The sequence below is a fragment of the Melanotaenia boesemani genome, chromosome 4 (genome assembly GCF_017639745.1).
Source record: "Melanotaenia boesemani isolate fMelBoe1 chromosome 4, fMelBoe1.pri, whole genome shotgun sequence".
In the NCBI taxonomy this organism is placed as follows: Eukaryota; Metazoa; Chordata; class Actinopteri; order Atheriniformes; family Melanotaeniidae; genus Melanotaenia; species Melanotaenia boesemani.
This window is the reverse complement of record NC_055685.1, coordinates 29,823,156-29,839,731: the sequence shown is the minus strand read 5'-3', so window position 1 is coordinate 29,839,731 and position 16,576 is coordinate 29,823,156. Positions and strand designations below refer to the sequence as shown.

The window sequence follows — 16,576 nt, the reverse complement described above, 5'->3', positions numbered from 1 at the left end:
GAAAAAAAAAAAAAAAAAATCGAATCCTTTAGTTTAGTCTCCGAGGGTCTGCGTGTTTGTGTGAATGTACCCGTGCACGTGCAGTTTGTAAATCCTTACTTTGGCATTCTGTGTTAACAGTGTGTGAACTGTATTGTTTTTGATATGGTACCGAACTTAAAAGAAAGAAGAAAAAAAAAAAAGAACTTGACTCCCACCGCAATGTCCTTGGCACCTGTTAACTGTGACCAAGTGTTTGTGTGTGTATATGTGTGTGCATGAGAGTGAGTGTGTACCTGTTTGTCTACATTCGTACTGATATCCATTTTGATGCCATATTGATATCTTTAGTAGAACAGTGGTTGGCAGTGTCATTGTGATCTTTATGACGTTTTATAATTCTTTTTTTTTTTTTTTTTCCTTTTGCTGCTACTGATTTTTGTTTCTATAGTGGACTTAAATTCACACACTTAACATAAATTTGAATTAATGCTATATTCAGTGACTGTTAAGTTGTTTTTGCACTTTTTATTTTATTCTTTTTTGTATGATAATTTTTTTAACCTCACCCATATGATATGTCTTGACCCTAATGTCAGTGTTTGTCATACTGTGTTGCACTGTGAAATCAAGTGTCTTTGACTGGCAAAAATATCCCAATACTAAATGGCAAATAAAAACAACCTTGTGAAACTGCGACTAATCCGCACTTTTACAATGACTAACCTTGCCATATTGCTGAAGTGTGTGTGTGTGAGAAAGTGTGTGTATGTGTGTGTGTGTGAGAAAGTGTGTGTGTGCGGGATCCTGCATGAGTAGGCGTGCATGAGTAAATTTTCTTTGCAAATGAGCATGTTTTTTGGATAGATGACATAGGGGTGCAAATAATTATATTTTTTTCTTTTTTGAAGGGATGTAGCTTGCTCCAGCCTATGTTGTACGCATGCTTTTTTTTAAAAAAAATTTATTTAACGTGTGGGTGTGTTTGTGGGTGTGCAGTCGTGTATGTTTAATGTGTATTTTGCAGAGTAACATGATTGCCCTTTACGCATCAACGCACCACCTCACTTCACAAGAAGAGAGCACAGTACATTTGAAAAAATAAAGAGCTAGGACACCGCCAAAGAGCAATAGCCACAGAAATTTAAAGAGGGACAATAAGAAGAGGCAAAGCTGTCGTTTTCAATAATCAACATCTGCATCGCGCTGATGTGGAAGTTACCGAAGCAGCAGGACTGTAGTGATTAATCACGGCTCAGATTTTGCCAGCAAAATTTAATACAGGGAATTCTGTTTTTTTCACTTCAAATCCACCATTGTTGTGCAGCATGTAGACATGTGGACACAGACAATTTTAGCAATGGATTTGACCTAGACTGTGACCATGGAGATAATCAAACCCATCATTAGTCACTTCAAATAGGAGACAATCCCAGTCTAGTTCTTTTTCTACAGTCTCAAATTTTTTGGAAAAATTTGTAGTTCATTTTAGTCTTTTTTTTTTTTTAAATTGTGATGTTTTCTAGTTCAACGAGAAGTTTTTTATTAATATTATGTATCGGAAAGATCAGTGCATGTTCTTTAGAAGATACTATAGTTGTCTGCTTCAGTGACAGTCATGAGTAATAAGTCTGAGTAAAAGGAAGAAGCTTTTAAAAAAGAAGAGTGTTTCCTTTAAAAATTCTGTTTATGGAATAGAAATGACGTTGCATTAGATTTTGCTTTAGAAATACACAGATCAGTCATGACATTAAGACCAGTAACAGGTGAAGTGGGCACCAGTGCTCGTGTTAAACTGCAGATTTCTGCTACCCCCTCAACCGATAGGGAGTGACTGAGTTTGAGGTGTTCACCTGGCCTCTAAACTTCATACATACCGATCGGACGGCATCTGATGGGAAACAAGCTCCATAAACAAAGACCACAACCCTCAGGGCCCAAATGATCTACTTCCTAACGTTCCTGGTCCCCGGCATTGAGGACACACGCAGATTTTGTTTGTTAACGCCTTGACTTGTCAAGGTGACACGAGGAAGACCGATACTCAATGTGAGGCTGGTGGTCATAATGTTATGGCTGATCGGTGCACAAATAACTAAAGAAAAAGTCTTTGGTATCTTGCTTTCACCCGTCATGTTCCCTTTCTTTGGAGGTAGCTTTGGAAATAAAATGCTTTTGAGTCTATTATATACTTTGTAGTGTATGTGTGTAAAAATGGACTGAAAATCCAGCTGGATTGTGGATTCTTGAAATAAATCATGTCATGCATGCTGAAGAATGATGGTAATACTTTCCAGTCTCTAGTCTTTTATCAGAAGATGAGATGATCAGAGCCTGACTGTTAACTTACTGTACTTAACTAAAATAAAAAAAGCTATGCTTAATAATTCCTGTATACAGTCATTTCAAATACTTACTTAATCATAAATTATGCATTTTATTATACATGAACATGTATACAAGACATGATTGCTGTAATTTTTAATTATTTTTCCACCTATTATTATTTTTTCTTTTTTAAATAAGAATTATTTTGTTCTGACTACTTTTGGTCACGAAGACAAAACCAAATCACATTCTGCTCCTATAAAAACAACATAGCGCCGTAATTAAAGAGTCGACCTGCTCATCATTTACACTGAAAGTATGTGGCTCATTCTGAAATGTTAATAAAGGAAACAAAGGAAGTCCCGAACTGCGGAGCAACTCAATTATTATTACCAAGTGAGAATGAGAAAACATTTCTTTCACAACTATAAAAAAAAACAACCTCTCAAACATGTATAGTGTCATGTAAATATGTTTCTGGAAATTAAACAATGTTTAAATTACATTTAGAAGAATTCTGCCTTTATTTACTTTTTCTACAACATTGATATTTTCCTGGAAAATTTAACAGCAGTAAGTCTATTCTTTACATTTACTCTGTACTACAACTGTTAGTAGACTCCAATTTCTTATTACATATATATCTTCTTTAGAGCAACTTTTAGCCACTTTAATGATGTTAAAAAAAACAAAGCCAGAGCCAGCTCTTTGTATAGGTCAGGGATGTCTAGTGTTGGTCCTTTAGGTCCTGCAGGTTTTAGATGTTTTCCTGATTCAACTCAATTAAAATGAAATATATTTCCTCATCAGCTTGTTGAGTTCTGCCCACACCAGTTATTCTGAGTCAGGTGTGTTGATGTAAAACATTTCTAAACACTGCAGGACGGCGACCTTTGAAAACCAGAGCTGGACATCTCCGGTATAGGTCATGAAAGCACCCCCACTGGAGGGGAAGAAAAAAGAAAAACAGAGCAAACTAAGTAAGAACACAGGAAAGGCAGAGCGGTTTAACTTTAGATGTTTGCAAGCTCACAAAAACTCAGAACTTCCCTCTAAAACAAATCTCATCTAAAACATCACCAGCTAGCAACATGCTGGCAAATAATTACTGAGACGCTCAACTGCTGGAGAAAATCTGAAACTTAACTCAAAGAATCTCCATCTGTGATGGTTGGACTGAATGGAGAATAAACTTTATTAGACAATGCAGTCATCTTTGCCCTTCAGTGATATCTTACAAGAAATATGACCCCTTTTAAAAACTATCAGTGAATCTATTGGGATGTGAGCAAAAGGAGAAAGCTGTGCATATTTGCTGTTTTGCAGAGAGAAATATGCATAACTTGATTTCATCTCTCAAACCTGGTAGCTTTCTCACAATCTTTGTATCAAATACAGAGTGATAATAATACAAATGTTGACTGGCTGGTGTTCATTTTGATATGAAAAGAGTAAAGTACAAAGAAAAGTATCCTGCAGCAAGTTTATTTTAGCGCTATAAATGCTACATAGGCTTCTGTTACAGAGTAGATCATTTTGTTTGTGTCTTGTTATTAGTTGTTCCCCCTGAAGGCTGAGGCGGAGCGGGGGAAGGGCTTGTTCAGGAAAGCCCCTCTGCTGAGCTCTACTGAAGATTTACCAGCAGTTTAAAGTCTCAGTAAACATCCCCGACTGCCAGCATGTTGTTGTTTTAAATGGAAATATTAGTTTTGTAGAGTTCAGTGAGTTTGAGCTGATAAACACAAAAAGTTCGACCGTGGTGCCTTTTCTGTGCTCTTATTAAGAGTTAGCCTTTTTTTTATTTATGTATCAACTACTGTGATTATTCCTGCATTTTAACCCCTTTACTGCCTGCTGTCGCAAATGTGTGACAAACCAGTTTTGGTGTTTGTTTATTTGATTTCTTTTTATCTATCCACTTCCAAGTTTATCCACTTGAATTTATGTATATATTTTTATGTTATGTATTTATTATTTATCTTTACTTATTTACTGTTATTAATTTATATGATATTCAATTGTATTTTATTCTAGTCTTTTTTGTTTGTTATTTTTCCAGATTTTTTCTTCTTGTATTTATTTTGTTTTTATAGAATTGTAAATAAGTCCAGGCATTAGGGGTTAATAATACCTTGAAAGTTTATGTCACATCATGATATATTTAAACCAATCAGTGTTGAGAAAATGACTCAAAAATATACTTATATATATACTTATATATGTGTAAATATATATATATAGAGAGAGTATCTTATTTATATTAGATTCACTGATATAAGTATCTTATTTCCTGTGTATTTACGTGTACAATTTCATAGTGTATAATTTGAGGGAAAAACAGTAAATACTTAGATAAATACATAAGCATGAAGATGACCCACCTGCAAATAAGATGAAACAGCTATTTCTAAAGAATTACAGATATTATTTGCAGAAAAGCCGATTTGCTGCAAATACAGATGTATGCAGGCGTTTACAGACAAGAGTCACTTGGAAATGACAAGACTATAAACCTGGGTTAGGCAAAGGATAAGACAAGGCATAAAAACAAAAACAAAACATCCCCTCCTTCTGCAGCTCCATCCTTTCTGTCCACAACACCTCCTGTAACATGATGACAGGCTTTGTAAAGAGCCACAGCCTGCAGCTGGTAGCAGTAACATTCAACATGCTGTAACGTTATTATAAATCCACCTACACAGTCAAATTTATATATTAGAAGAAAATGAACATAGCAGCTAATGGTCTAGAAGAATATCTATAAACTCAGCAGACAGTATCTACTGGATGCATCTCCAGCTACACTTTGCTGAAACTGACACGTTTCTTTTTTTAATGTCCTTTCGTTGAGTTTCTTTGCAGTGCAGGCAGTTGCTGATCCACTTTTCCTGCATGATTTTTAGGTAATAAATTAGGCTTTCCATTTGTTTTCCATCTAAAGTGGCATATATCTGCTATTTGTAGATTAGGAAGATGCTGTCTAGATTTTATTGAAACTAAAAGTGGAGCCAAGAAGAAGCACACAGGTCTATTTTCCTTTCAGAGCTCTTTAAGAGTCCAGAAAATGTCTATCTGTTCCAGCTTCAACCTGACAAAACCTTTCACTAAATGTTCTGTCAGTCATTGTTCCACAAATGTTCCTTCAACCCTTTCTCCCCGTCCTTTCTTTTCACTTCTTCAGTGTTTCTGCAAGATGAACGGTATGGTGCTTACAGCAGAAACAAACAAACAAAATTAAGTACTTATTTTTTTCTCATTTTGTGCCATGTTTGTAACTCTGTTCCTTTTTTTTCATCCTCTTAGGTCAGAAGTTGCTGAATAGTTCTTGTTTCTTGCTCCAGTCCATAGGGGGGGCTCTCTTCTTATTCCGGGAGGCAAGGGCCTTTTGTTTTGCCTCAGCAGCTGTGGGACTGAGGCGCAGGCCACTGTCCACAAAAGGATCTGAAATATGCCTGTCGTCCTCTTCAGGAACCTTTAATACATGCAAACAGACATATTTCATATGCACAAAACTCCACTTCTCATTATCTCACTGGTCATTATCTGACATTATCTATTTAGCCTCCAACATCTTTCTTCTCTCACCTGAAAGCTCATTTCTGAGCTGCTGATCTCTGACTGGGTTGTGGAACTTCTGGAGGAATGGGATGCTGAGCTCCCATTGGTCCGGGATTTTGGAGACACATTTTTGATTGGTGAGTCTGTCAAAGTGACATTAATGATAGGCGCTGTTGTGGGCAGCTCAGTGGTTGGAGATGGCGTGCTTTCAGTAGGTATGTCATCCACGTAGACCTCTGTGAGAGAGTAAGCAAGAACAGAGTTAAAATTTTCCTGTGGAGTGTAGAGAGCTGTGTATTAGACCATGTGTGCTATTTGACCTTTGATGTGGCTACTTGTTGGTACAATTCCCAGTCTTTGGAACAGCTCGTCCGTCTCTTGATCCACCACTAGGAGGTGGACTTCCTCTCCACCAGCTCTGATAAGTGCCACCACCTCCGAGTGTCTCAAGCCCCCAGAATTCACTCCATTTACCTGAGCCAGAGAAAAACAACCCATCAGGAAAAAACAAAGCAGTAGCAGAAGAGTAAAAGATAACATTGACACAAAATAACAATAAGGAAGAGGTACTGCACAGGGCATCTTGCTAAAAAAGATCAAAACAGTTTGTGATTTGAGAGGAAAGTCATTTACATTAATTCCTTCCTCCTTCCACACTCTTCCTCCACACATCGTTACCTGCACACTTCATACAGATGGAAATGTAGTCTCGCTTGTGCAAGCAGACATATTTGCAAAACTGTGGTGAATGACAGGCATGTACAGCATGTCTGCATGAGAAAAGCAGCTTTTCCCTCTAAAACTCTTCAGTATCATTCCTACCTTTACTTGTATTCTTAAAAAATAATAAAAAATTAAAACACTTCACTAACAATCCAATAGTTAGAAATACCCTGAAAATGTGGTTTCAGCTCAGATGCAACTTTAAAAATATTCATTTGAGTCCTATTTACAGTGTAATCACCTTATCCCACAGGCAAGGTTAGACTCGGAATTAACTCCATTTTAAAAACATGTACACAAACTGTATTTTTTGCAAGTTTGGATGACGTTTAATCTCCCTCGGTCTAGTTTATTTCCAAGTCCGCCACTTCCTTCAGCATGACGATTAAGACTACACATACTTCATCATCCTGTGGTTTGGATGGTCTGTAAGGAGCCACATTCAACTCTAAAAGGCTTATGTTAAGAATAAAAATGATTCTGTAAATTTAAAAAAAAAAAAACAAACACAAGACTGGGTGTTTGGGGAAAAGTTGGAGTTGGAAGACGACCTTTGGGACAACGCTCTGTTAAAAGTAAATGGCAGCACTTCCTATGCCAAATTAAGCATAATATAGCTTTAAGATTCAACATCACATCCACTGACTAATCCAAAGTGAAACTGTTGAAAATATATCCTAGCACAGAAACAAGCTGCAACAGGTGTTAAAGCGTTCCTGTCGATTTAACCCAAATGTTCATGTCCAGCCAGGACATCCAACCAAATTCAATTCAATTCAATTCAATTCAATTCAATTCAATTCAATTCAATTCAATTCAATTCAATTCAATTCAGCTTTATTTGTATAGTGCCAATTTGCAACAAAGTCTTAAGGCACTTTACAGACATAATAAGTTTAAGCCAATTAATTGTGATCCAATTAAAATAAATCACCCTTAATCCAGTTCTAGTTCATTAAGGAAAGGTTCTAAAAACATAATACTGCAAGAAAAGGCAAGTTTATTTGTTTTGCACAGTTCAATTCAAAGTGCTTAATACAAAATAAGAAGCATAATTTATTGGTGCAGCTGTATTGTGTAATCATAACCTGTCTTTATGTGCAGTGGTGTGCTGAGGCCCCGGGAAGGACTCAAAAAACTGAGGAGCAGAGGGAAGACAGCCAGGCTGGTCTCCCTACAAGCACACAGTAAAAGTCTTGAAACAGAACTTGGGCTGGGCTGTAGCTGTAATGGGGAATCCTGATAGCAGTGACTCTGCTACAGCGACTTGATGCAGTTAGAAAAGACGGAACAGACTCTAAGGGGGTTCGGGGACAAATTCTTTTCTGTCTAGGATCCAGTACACTGGCCTTGCCTACTTAGTACTGATTAGTAGCCCCCTTTTGCACCTGCATTTGTAATTTTGATATTTGTCTATTCTTGTGAGCCATACATTCCTGTTTGGTGCACAGCTTTAATGGTAGCAAACCTGTGCACATACTCCTTTTCTCATTTGGTTCATTTTCTTATTTTCATGTATTAAGTTATTTATTCTGGATGGATGTCCTCCATGTTGGTGATGCTCAATACAAATATATCAAATAAAATAAATCTTTCATCCATATTGAACCATGACCTGACTAATCTGCTCTGACCAAATAACATAAATCAGAACAATTGGCTGAATAATTAAGGAGGTTGGATGGTTATTTTTTCCCATAATTTTTACACCGGAAAATGAATGAATGAATGAATGTTTTATTTCAGCAAAGCTGAGAGGAAAATCTCCAGTTTTTCAACAAATGTCTGACTAAATGAATTAAGCAGTTAAAAACAATGTTCCTTGGAGAAAAATTGGAAGGAATTTGTTTAATTTTTGCCTAACGCTCCTTACCAGCAACAAACAATTTAATCTATCTGGAATTTCAGAGTGTAAAAGGCAGGGTTGGGAACCTAAACTGGAATCTTATCATCTCCGATCCATCTGATGGCGCTGCATCGAGAGCCATCATTCACCAATAGTTGGTATAACCACAGGGAGAAGAGTTTACTGTAGGAAACTATAATATGGTTAGATTCACAAATTCCAGTTGAAGCTTTACTGTCCAAAAAAAGAAGCAACAAGGGAGTTAACTCCAAAGGTGGCACTGACCTTTCTGACTTCAGAGACAACCATCACATGATGAAACTGATTGGTCAGACCATTCAATATTCCAGATCTTTTTTTCTTTTCTTGTTTTTAAAAAATGCTTCAAATCAAAGACCAAAGAGATCATCCAGACTGTTGCAAGTGGATCGGGGTTCACGAGCTCATTTCTCCTTCTTTGACGGCAGCATTAATAGAGAAACATTCAGTAAGATTTTAGAGTAACATATGCTGTCCACAAGACAATAAAAAACCACATTCTGCAAACATTACAAAGAGATGACAGAGAAAGAAGAGGGAACAGGTGCTGGACTGGTCTGCCTGCAGTCCTGATCTGTCCATACAGAGAAGATGTGTTTTCAGGAAAAATCGGTAAATAAAACAGAATTTTTTTACTTTCTCAATGTTTTTTGGCATGTGTTACAGGTAAAAATAGATCTATATTAATCGATAAAATTAATACAACAAGAAAAAACATGACATATTTTGGGGTCCTACTTTTTGTGAGTGTGTGATTTATTTATACCTCCACAACTCTGTCTCCAGCCTGGATGCCTGCTCTCTCAGCAGCTGAGTCGGGGTCCACGGTGCGTACGAACTGGCCATGCTTTTTTTTATCGCTGTGCAGGTTGAAGCCGTAGCCATGCTCCCCCTTCACCAGGTGGCACAGACGAGGAAGAAGCTCAGCCTTTGGCTCTGGTGAAGGTTCAACCTGCAGCTAGAGGTGGAGATGAGACATAAGTTATGATGTTAGCTTTCATGATAGTTAATCTAAATCACATCATAAGATTTTCTGCTCCAGGAAACCATTTCTGTTCATTTGAACTTTAACTGAACTTAACTAATGTGCTTCACTGTAAATGTGTGTTAAATGTTCCAAATGAAAATTGATTTGCAAAGTTAGAAGAGTTTGTAAATTTACATTACAACATCTAGAATCCGGAAAACTTTGAACATGCTGTTGGGAAATGTATAAACACAACAAAAGTGGAAAAACACTGACAGTCCTTTTTATTTAAACTATTTTTTTTCTTTACCTTTTAAATGAATGTGTAGGCTGTGATTGTTTACAGAACATTTACTTCTTATTGTCATGCAGTCAGCCACTAATTATGGTCTCAAAACTGACCAAGTTATCATAAAATAATAAAAATGTAAATGTATTTTCATGAAGACATTAGTTTTTACAAAGACTTTGTGTTAGATTGCAAAAGGTTTTACAGGTTCAGGAAAGGGGAGTAAATCCATATTACATCAGTTTCACTACTAACTGTTTACAATACAACTGTATTATAAACTTAGCACAACATGGAAGGAAATTTGTGTTTGGTTTGTTTTTTTCTCCCCTTTAATAATACTTATTGTCGATCTGTTATAAATAGTTGGAAAGCCTGATTAATCACCTTTATGAGGTGTAGCTTGTAAGGATGTGCTGCTGTGGAGTAACCAACATAGTAAGTAAAGTTTGTTTATAAGGTAAATCACAGATAAAAATCACATAGTGCTGTACATAAAATAAAACACCATAATTTCATAAAGTAAATAATCATAAAAAAAGCTTAATAAAATAGTCATCAACAGCTTTTTAAAAGAGTCCATGGAGTCAACCACATGGAGGAAAAGGGGCAAGTCTGGAGGCTACAGCCTGAAAAGCCAGCTCTCCCCAGGTTTTAAAAGAGGTCTGTGGGATCTTCAGGAGGCTCTGGCCTGAAGACCAGAGGGGAGGAGTAGGGACACAGCAAGTCGGCAGTGTACTGGGCCTGACCACGTAACGCCCGGAAAGTCAAAACTAATATTTTAAAGTCAGTACAAAATTCGACTGGAAGCCAATGAAGTCTTAATAAAGTAGGGGTGATGTGGGGTGATGTGGGCTGTTCTGGGCGTACCTGTCAATAATCTGGCGGCAGAGTTCTGCACAAGCTGAAGTCTGTGAGAGTCGCCTTATTGAAACAAGTGAAAACAGAACTGCAGTAATCAATACAAGACGGGATAAAAGCACAAATGATTATTTTAAGATCTGACTTTGACAACATTCTCCTCACACAAACACAGCTAAACATGTGGGGAGTGTCCTTATAGTAAAGATGACTTCTAAGGCTTTTTAAGAATCTATAGTAAAACACCAACTAGTATTATTAGAAGGAATATATAATTTACCCAACACATATTTCTTTGCTTTCTGTGCTGAGTTTATTATCAAATAACAAATTTCTGTTGTTTCAATTATAAATTCAAAGTAAAATAACAATTCAAATGATTCAAGTTGCGTTGCTGTTTTTGATGTTTCTGCGTATACTCGTGCTACTGAACAAAGGCTCCTGGGATGAGCTGGTGGCCACCAAGCTGAGAACAGTCATCTAAGTGGATCTGTCTGAGACATTATCGTTGATCCTGAGCCTTGCATCCAACAAGATTAGACACTTTGAGTGACTCACACACCTGACCAGACCTTGACCTTTACTACCAGCTACATGCTGGCTGTGTGTGTTCTATACCAGGGCTTCACATTAGTCTCTCTCCTGCGGGGGAACCGTGGTTATTGACAGTCTGGTGATACAGCTGCAAATGCGCCTTTATGGCAAAGCTGACCTGAGGGCTGTCTGACAGAACTCTTTGTCCTTTCTGTTCCATCAACTACAGACTGAAAGGAGAGTGTCTACGGGGTTGTGAGTGAATAACATCAGTGAAGCTGTCTGACAAGCGAAGTGTAAGCTGCGGTCACGGAAAGCAGCATCATGGCCCAAGTAAACGGACACTCAGACTGCAAACCATAGTGACTTCAAATCAGCTGATTCCTTTAAGGACTTCAGCGGGTTTGTTTTCCCCTCAGATTTAATATCGCTTTGTTTTTTTTTTAATGTTTATGTTTGTGATTGACGGCACAGTCCTTATTGTGAGCAGTTTAAATCTTTTTAGTCATTTTGATGTAAGGATCATTTTTAAGAGATAGGATTTGTTGCTGTCTGTCTAATCATGAATTAGATTTTTGGGATGGCTCTGTGTAGGTGAGTCTAATCAGTGGATGCTGCACTCCCCTTTCCTCTACATCACATAGTTTAAGGCTCACAGACAAAAAACTGCAGACAGGTTTAGTCTTTCTTTTACAGAATTTTATAGCGAGGAATTATTTTCCAGTGGGTAAGTTTTAGACTCTTCTGCACCCTCAAAACATCAATGATTCAATCCCAAAAATTCACCTGGAGTGAAGGAGGAGTGAGGAGGCATGTGGGAGCATGGATGTCTGATTATACCGTGTGTTACATTAAGCCTTGCTTTCTCTTTGTTCTTCTCAGGCTTGTAAATCAGGTTGGATGGACTTGGATGGGAAAGTGGCATGTTGAAGACAGGAGTAGAAAATGTAAATACTGAAGATAAATTAGATAAAAAGTTAAGTTCTGGTTGAATTTTCGCTTGTGAAGGCTATAGCAGGACCACTGAAAGTTCTAGGTGGATTCATGTGAAGATACTATCTTACACAGAAGTGGTTAGGATGTTTTGTAAAATGCAAAAATAAAAGAAGAATACAATAATATGCAAATCTCATAAACCCTATTTTATTCCTGATAGAACATAGACAATAAATCAGAAATTGAAACTGAAACATTTTTACCATCTCATGGAAAATATCAACACATTTTGAATTCAGTGGCAGCAAAAATCTAAAGAAAAAGTTGGAAGAGGGTCAACAAAAGGCTGGAAATGTAACTGAGATTAAAAATAACTGGAGGAGCATTTCACAACTACTTTGGTTATATTGGCAACAGGTCAGTAACATGACTGGGAGCATTTCAAAGAGGCAGAGCCTCTAAGGTGTAAAGATGGCCAGAGATTCAACAATCTGCAGTAAGTTGCATCTAAACATTGTGGACCAATTTCAGAAAAATGTAGCTCAACATAAAATTGCACAGCATCCCAACTTCTTTGGAGCTGGAGTTGTGGCTGCAGGATTTATTTTCTGTTCAGCCTTAAAGGTTCATGCAGTATCAAACTGCTCGTTATTTCTTCTAGCTCAGGATGCACTAAACATCCTTCCATGAAAGGACAGGAGATGATACCATCCCAGAATTCCCTGCAGTGACAACATTCACAGTGGCACTCAAATATTTTCATACCGTTTTACTAATTTGTATTCATGTAAATAAATATTAGAACAGGAGGGTGAGTGTGAGCCATCATTCACAACCCTTAAAAGTTTGTACAAAGAAAGAGCAGGAGAAAAATGTTTCTATAATTTTTTTCTTTTCCTTTAGACAAGTCAATGTTTTAATAAATGGTTTAGATGACAGTTAATAATATGCAGTTTTTTTTCACAAATTGTTAATGAAATGAATTATAATCACTGAAAATTGTGCTCCACCAAATGGTAGAACAGGCAGTTTACAGGGTTAATATGACAATGATATATGCCACTTTTACAGGTAACAGATCCCACAAGCTAAAAAAAAACAAAAACAAAAACTAGAGCTTTAGTGTTTGTTATAAACATCCGTGAAAACACGAGATCGGAAATATGTCTGTGTGTGTCATCGAGTCAGAGCAGCGTGAAGCTGTGATCGCTGCCAACACTGGTTACGTCAGTCTGCTGTATATGGGCATCTGCTGTGATGATAACATCATGCAACATTGAAGTTGTGTCTGTATTTACATGTTCACTGAGCTAAATGTCACTCAAAAGATGCAGTGGAAAGAGTTTGTGTGTGAATGTGCGAGTCTTTTGTTTGCTTATCAAGGGCATGAAGCACATCTGTGAGCTGTGGCTTTCATCTGAGATTAATTTGTCAATGTTCTTTTAATCAGAGTTGCTGAATCACTGGCTAAAAATAATCACAATGCACTTCATGAAGAGGAACTGGACTCATGAACACCTGCGGTGATGAAACTATGTTGCACAGGGGCTGCTGTTTCACCGTTTTCATCTCACTTTATTGGAACTTTTTCACTAAAAACTAAGAAAGACAGCCATGATGGCAGCCAAGGGACACCCTCTATTTACTCTGCCTTCAGCTAAACATATGGCAGTTTGACGTGAGCCGCCAGCCTCGCAGATCCTGGTCCACTTTGTTTAGAGTCCAAACAATCCGTGAGAGCCAGCTCCCATGTTAATTCTGCTGAAAAGCAGAAATTAAGATATCATACTGTTGTCTGGCGGGCATTTGTGGGAATTTTGTTTCCTTTGCATCCCATGGACTGAATTTCAGGAATTTAAAAATTTTTATGTGCATTTTTGTGCCATTTCCAAGAATATTTTTGGTTTATGCCAGGTCTTTTTCTTTTTCACGTGTCTAAAAAAAGTGACATTGTGTTTTTGAGTTTGATATGCAACATTGCTTTTTTTTTCTTTTTTTTTCCAAGGAAACACTAAAACACTGCCATCACAAATCCCACACTTTAGTACTTTTTATCTTAACCTCTGCATACAAAGCAAAGAAACAACTTTAGAGTCTCCTGTAACTCTCTGTGAAGCGAGTTCTTGGTTTACACCCCCAAGTGATGCACACACCATCACTCTTATCATTCCTAAATGATCTTTTGGTCTGATCATATTACCCACAGAATTCTTCTTGCAATAAACAAAGACATTTGAGGTGAGTTTTGTCTGGTCTTCAGTAAGGTGGGAACAACCTTACCATGAATGAGAGATGCTGACTCTCATCTCAGTATGCACAAAGAAGCAGCACTGCTTTAATACAATAAGCAGTTTAAATGCTCTCACCGCTCACAGACAACAGAGGCTTATAAACGGATGTAACAAAGTACTCGTGGTATTTAAGCAGATGCTTGCTGTACCTGACAGGGAGTTACAGGGCAATAAAAATTATTGATTATTGATGACACTGACATTCAAACTGTGATTTATTTGCTGAATGGTTTTTAATTTTGACAGTAGGTTGTTTCTGTGCAGATGTCCTCCCTGTCAAAGACACCCAGCTAAATATCGGGTACTAATTAATTTAAACCACCAAATTAGTGATGTGTTGTTAGTAAGTGAGCCGCCTCTAAGGGCTGACTCTTTTAGTTGGACAAAAACAAACTCTCATCTGGGAGAGCTTAATCTTTAAAAGGCGTGGGACATTATTTTTCATTGGAGCACCACACGACCAGTCACATGTGTGGAAAGACTAAGTTTGTATCATTATGTGAAAGGGGCAGGTGCACTGGAGACAGCAATGTAGTGGTACAGGCCAGGTTCACAGGGCAACAGAGCACGTGGTGGGGTTGGATTTGAATTACAAAAGTGGGGAAATTTGTTGATCTATGGTGTAACAATGTTCAGACTTTTGCTTTTATTTATTTGACTTGTTATTGTGGTTCTGTGTTTGGTTGTTCATTTAAAGGTTTGATAAAAATATTAAATAGCAACTTTTTTTTTTTTTTTTTTACAAAAAAAGCTTAAAACTAAGGCTTTCATGAAAGTACTACATAAAAATTGCTTAGCCAATCATTCATAGCAAGGCAATTATTTTTTATGAATTGGCTTGTATGAACACTTTTATTATAAAGTGGACTAATGCAGATTGTGTTTTAATTGGATCACAATGAAATGATTTGAATTTATTATGATTATGTAGTTCCTTAGGATCACTGTTGTGAATTCCCAAATAAATATAAAGCTTCACACAGGTCGCAGCTTTCCTGAGTGACCAACAAACTGTTCTGCAGAACAACTGTGAATTTTTAACAATGAATATCAGTGTCTTGATATTCATTCTCACCTCTGTGTCTGTTGCTGAGCTTGATGTCACTGAGGATCTCTTGACTTTGCTCTGTGTGGTCATGCCAGTGGGAGACTCGGCAGGATACTGAAATACCTGTGTGTGGTTAGGTTCAAGGGAGAGGGGTGAGCTCTCTCTGGATATGGGAGAGGCACAGGGTGTGGGTTTGGGAGAGGGGCGCGGGTAGAGGGTTCCCATTTCAATAGCCAGGTCCTCTGTGCAGGCCAGATCATGGCTACGCAGGTATTCATCTGTTTCTCTGTCCACCACCAGCAGCCTGGTGCGGTGGGCCACTGCTCGGATGCGGTTCACCACCTACAGAGAACAGAAAGGGATGACAGTGAGGAGCTTAAGACAAATTCAAATAATTGGCACATCATTCAGCCTACTGAGTGCAGCTTACTCTGAACTGCCTTGTATTTAATAAACTTTTGTCTAATGGCAAAAGTACCTGTGATTCCCATTACACATGACCCATTTAGTGGCCCCCTCCTCAGGCGAGGAAAAAGTCGTCTAACAGGTATATAAGTAATTGTTTGCACCTTTGAGAGCATATGTTCCCTGCCTGGCTCGTTTCTTTCGTTTATGTGTCATTACTCACTTGATGGTGTGTTTCGCTCTCAACATTCTCCCCGTTCACCTCTACCACTCGGTCCCCTGGTCGGAGACCGGCCAGGTCAGCTGAGGATCCGGGCTCCACTTTGCGGATAAACTGCCCGCCTTTATTCCGCTCACCGTGCAGGTGAAAGCCATAGCCGCGCTCTTCTTTGATCAGAAAACAAAGCCTGGGTCTCAGCTTCATCTCCATTCCAGTGCATGAAGCGAAAACAGGTCAAAGAACCTCAGGGGAATAAACAAGGAGATAGTCCAAGATCTTTGGAAAGTCGCTTGCTCTTAATCCGAAGTACGCCTTCTCCATTCAGGGGGGAAAAGATCCTGGTCATTTAGCATCATGCAAATTCCTTATTAATCCAAAAAGATTTCAAGATACGACAGGAAAAAATAAGTCAAAAACAAAGTGTTTAATCCATAATGAAAAGAGCAGCGGAGCAAAATAGAGCGCGCAAATGGTGCACCTTGCGCGTAAAATAGTGGTAAGGAAAAAACAAAGACAGGGGTAAATCCCGTCCATCAGTAGAATAATCCAAGA

General features: G+C 37.9%; 1 protein-coding gene across 1 annotated transcript; it reads right to left on the bottom strand.

Moving 5' to 3' along the window:
- Nucleotides 1-2,231: 2,231 nt before the first annotated feature.
- LOC121638676 (Na(+)/H(+) exchange regulatory cofactor NHE-RF2) lies at nt 2,232-16,576 on the bottom strand. The gene is made up of 6 exons (XM_041983598.1): nt 16,028-16,576; nt 15,427-15,741; nt 9,240-9,431; nt 6,186-6,339; nt 5,893-6,101; nt 2,232-5,779 (listed from the first exon to the last, which is right to left on the bottom strand). Exons 1-6 carry the CDS (start codon nt 16,232-16,234, stop codon nt 5,612-5,614), a joined length of 1,245 nt encoding a protein of 414 aa, XP_041839532.1. The 5' UTR covers nt 16,235-16,576; the 3' UTR covers nt 2,232-5,611.

Coding starts and splice junctions, on each gene's coding strand:
- LOC121638676 (XM_041983598.1), bottom strand. CDS start 16,234: ATGGAGATGAAGCTGAGACCCAGGCTTTGTTTTCTGATCAAAGAAGAG. Junction 6,340..9,239: donor CTGGAGACAGAGTTGTGGAG/GTATAAATAAAT, acceptor TCTCTGGCTCAG/GTAAATGGAGTGAATTCTGG. Junction 5,780..5,892: donor GCTCAGAAATGAGCTTTCAG/GTGAGAGAAGAA, acceptor CATGTATTAAAG/GTTCCTGAAGAGGACGACAG.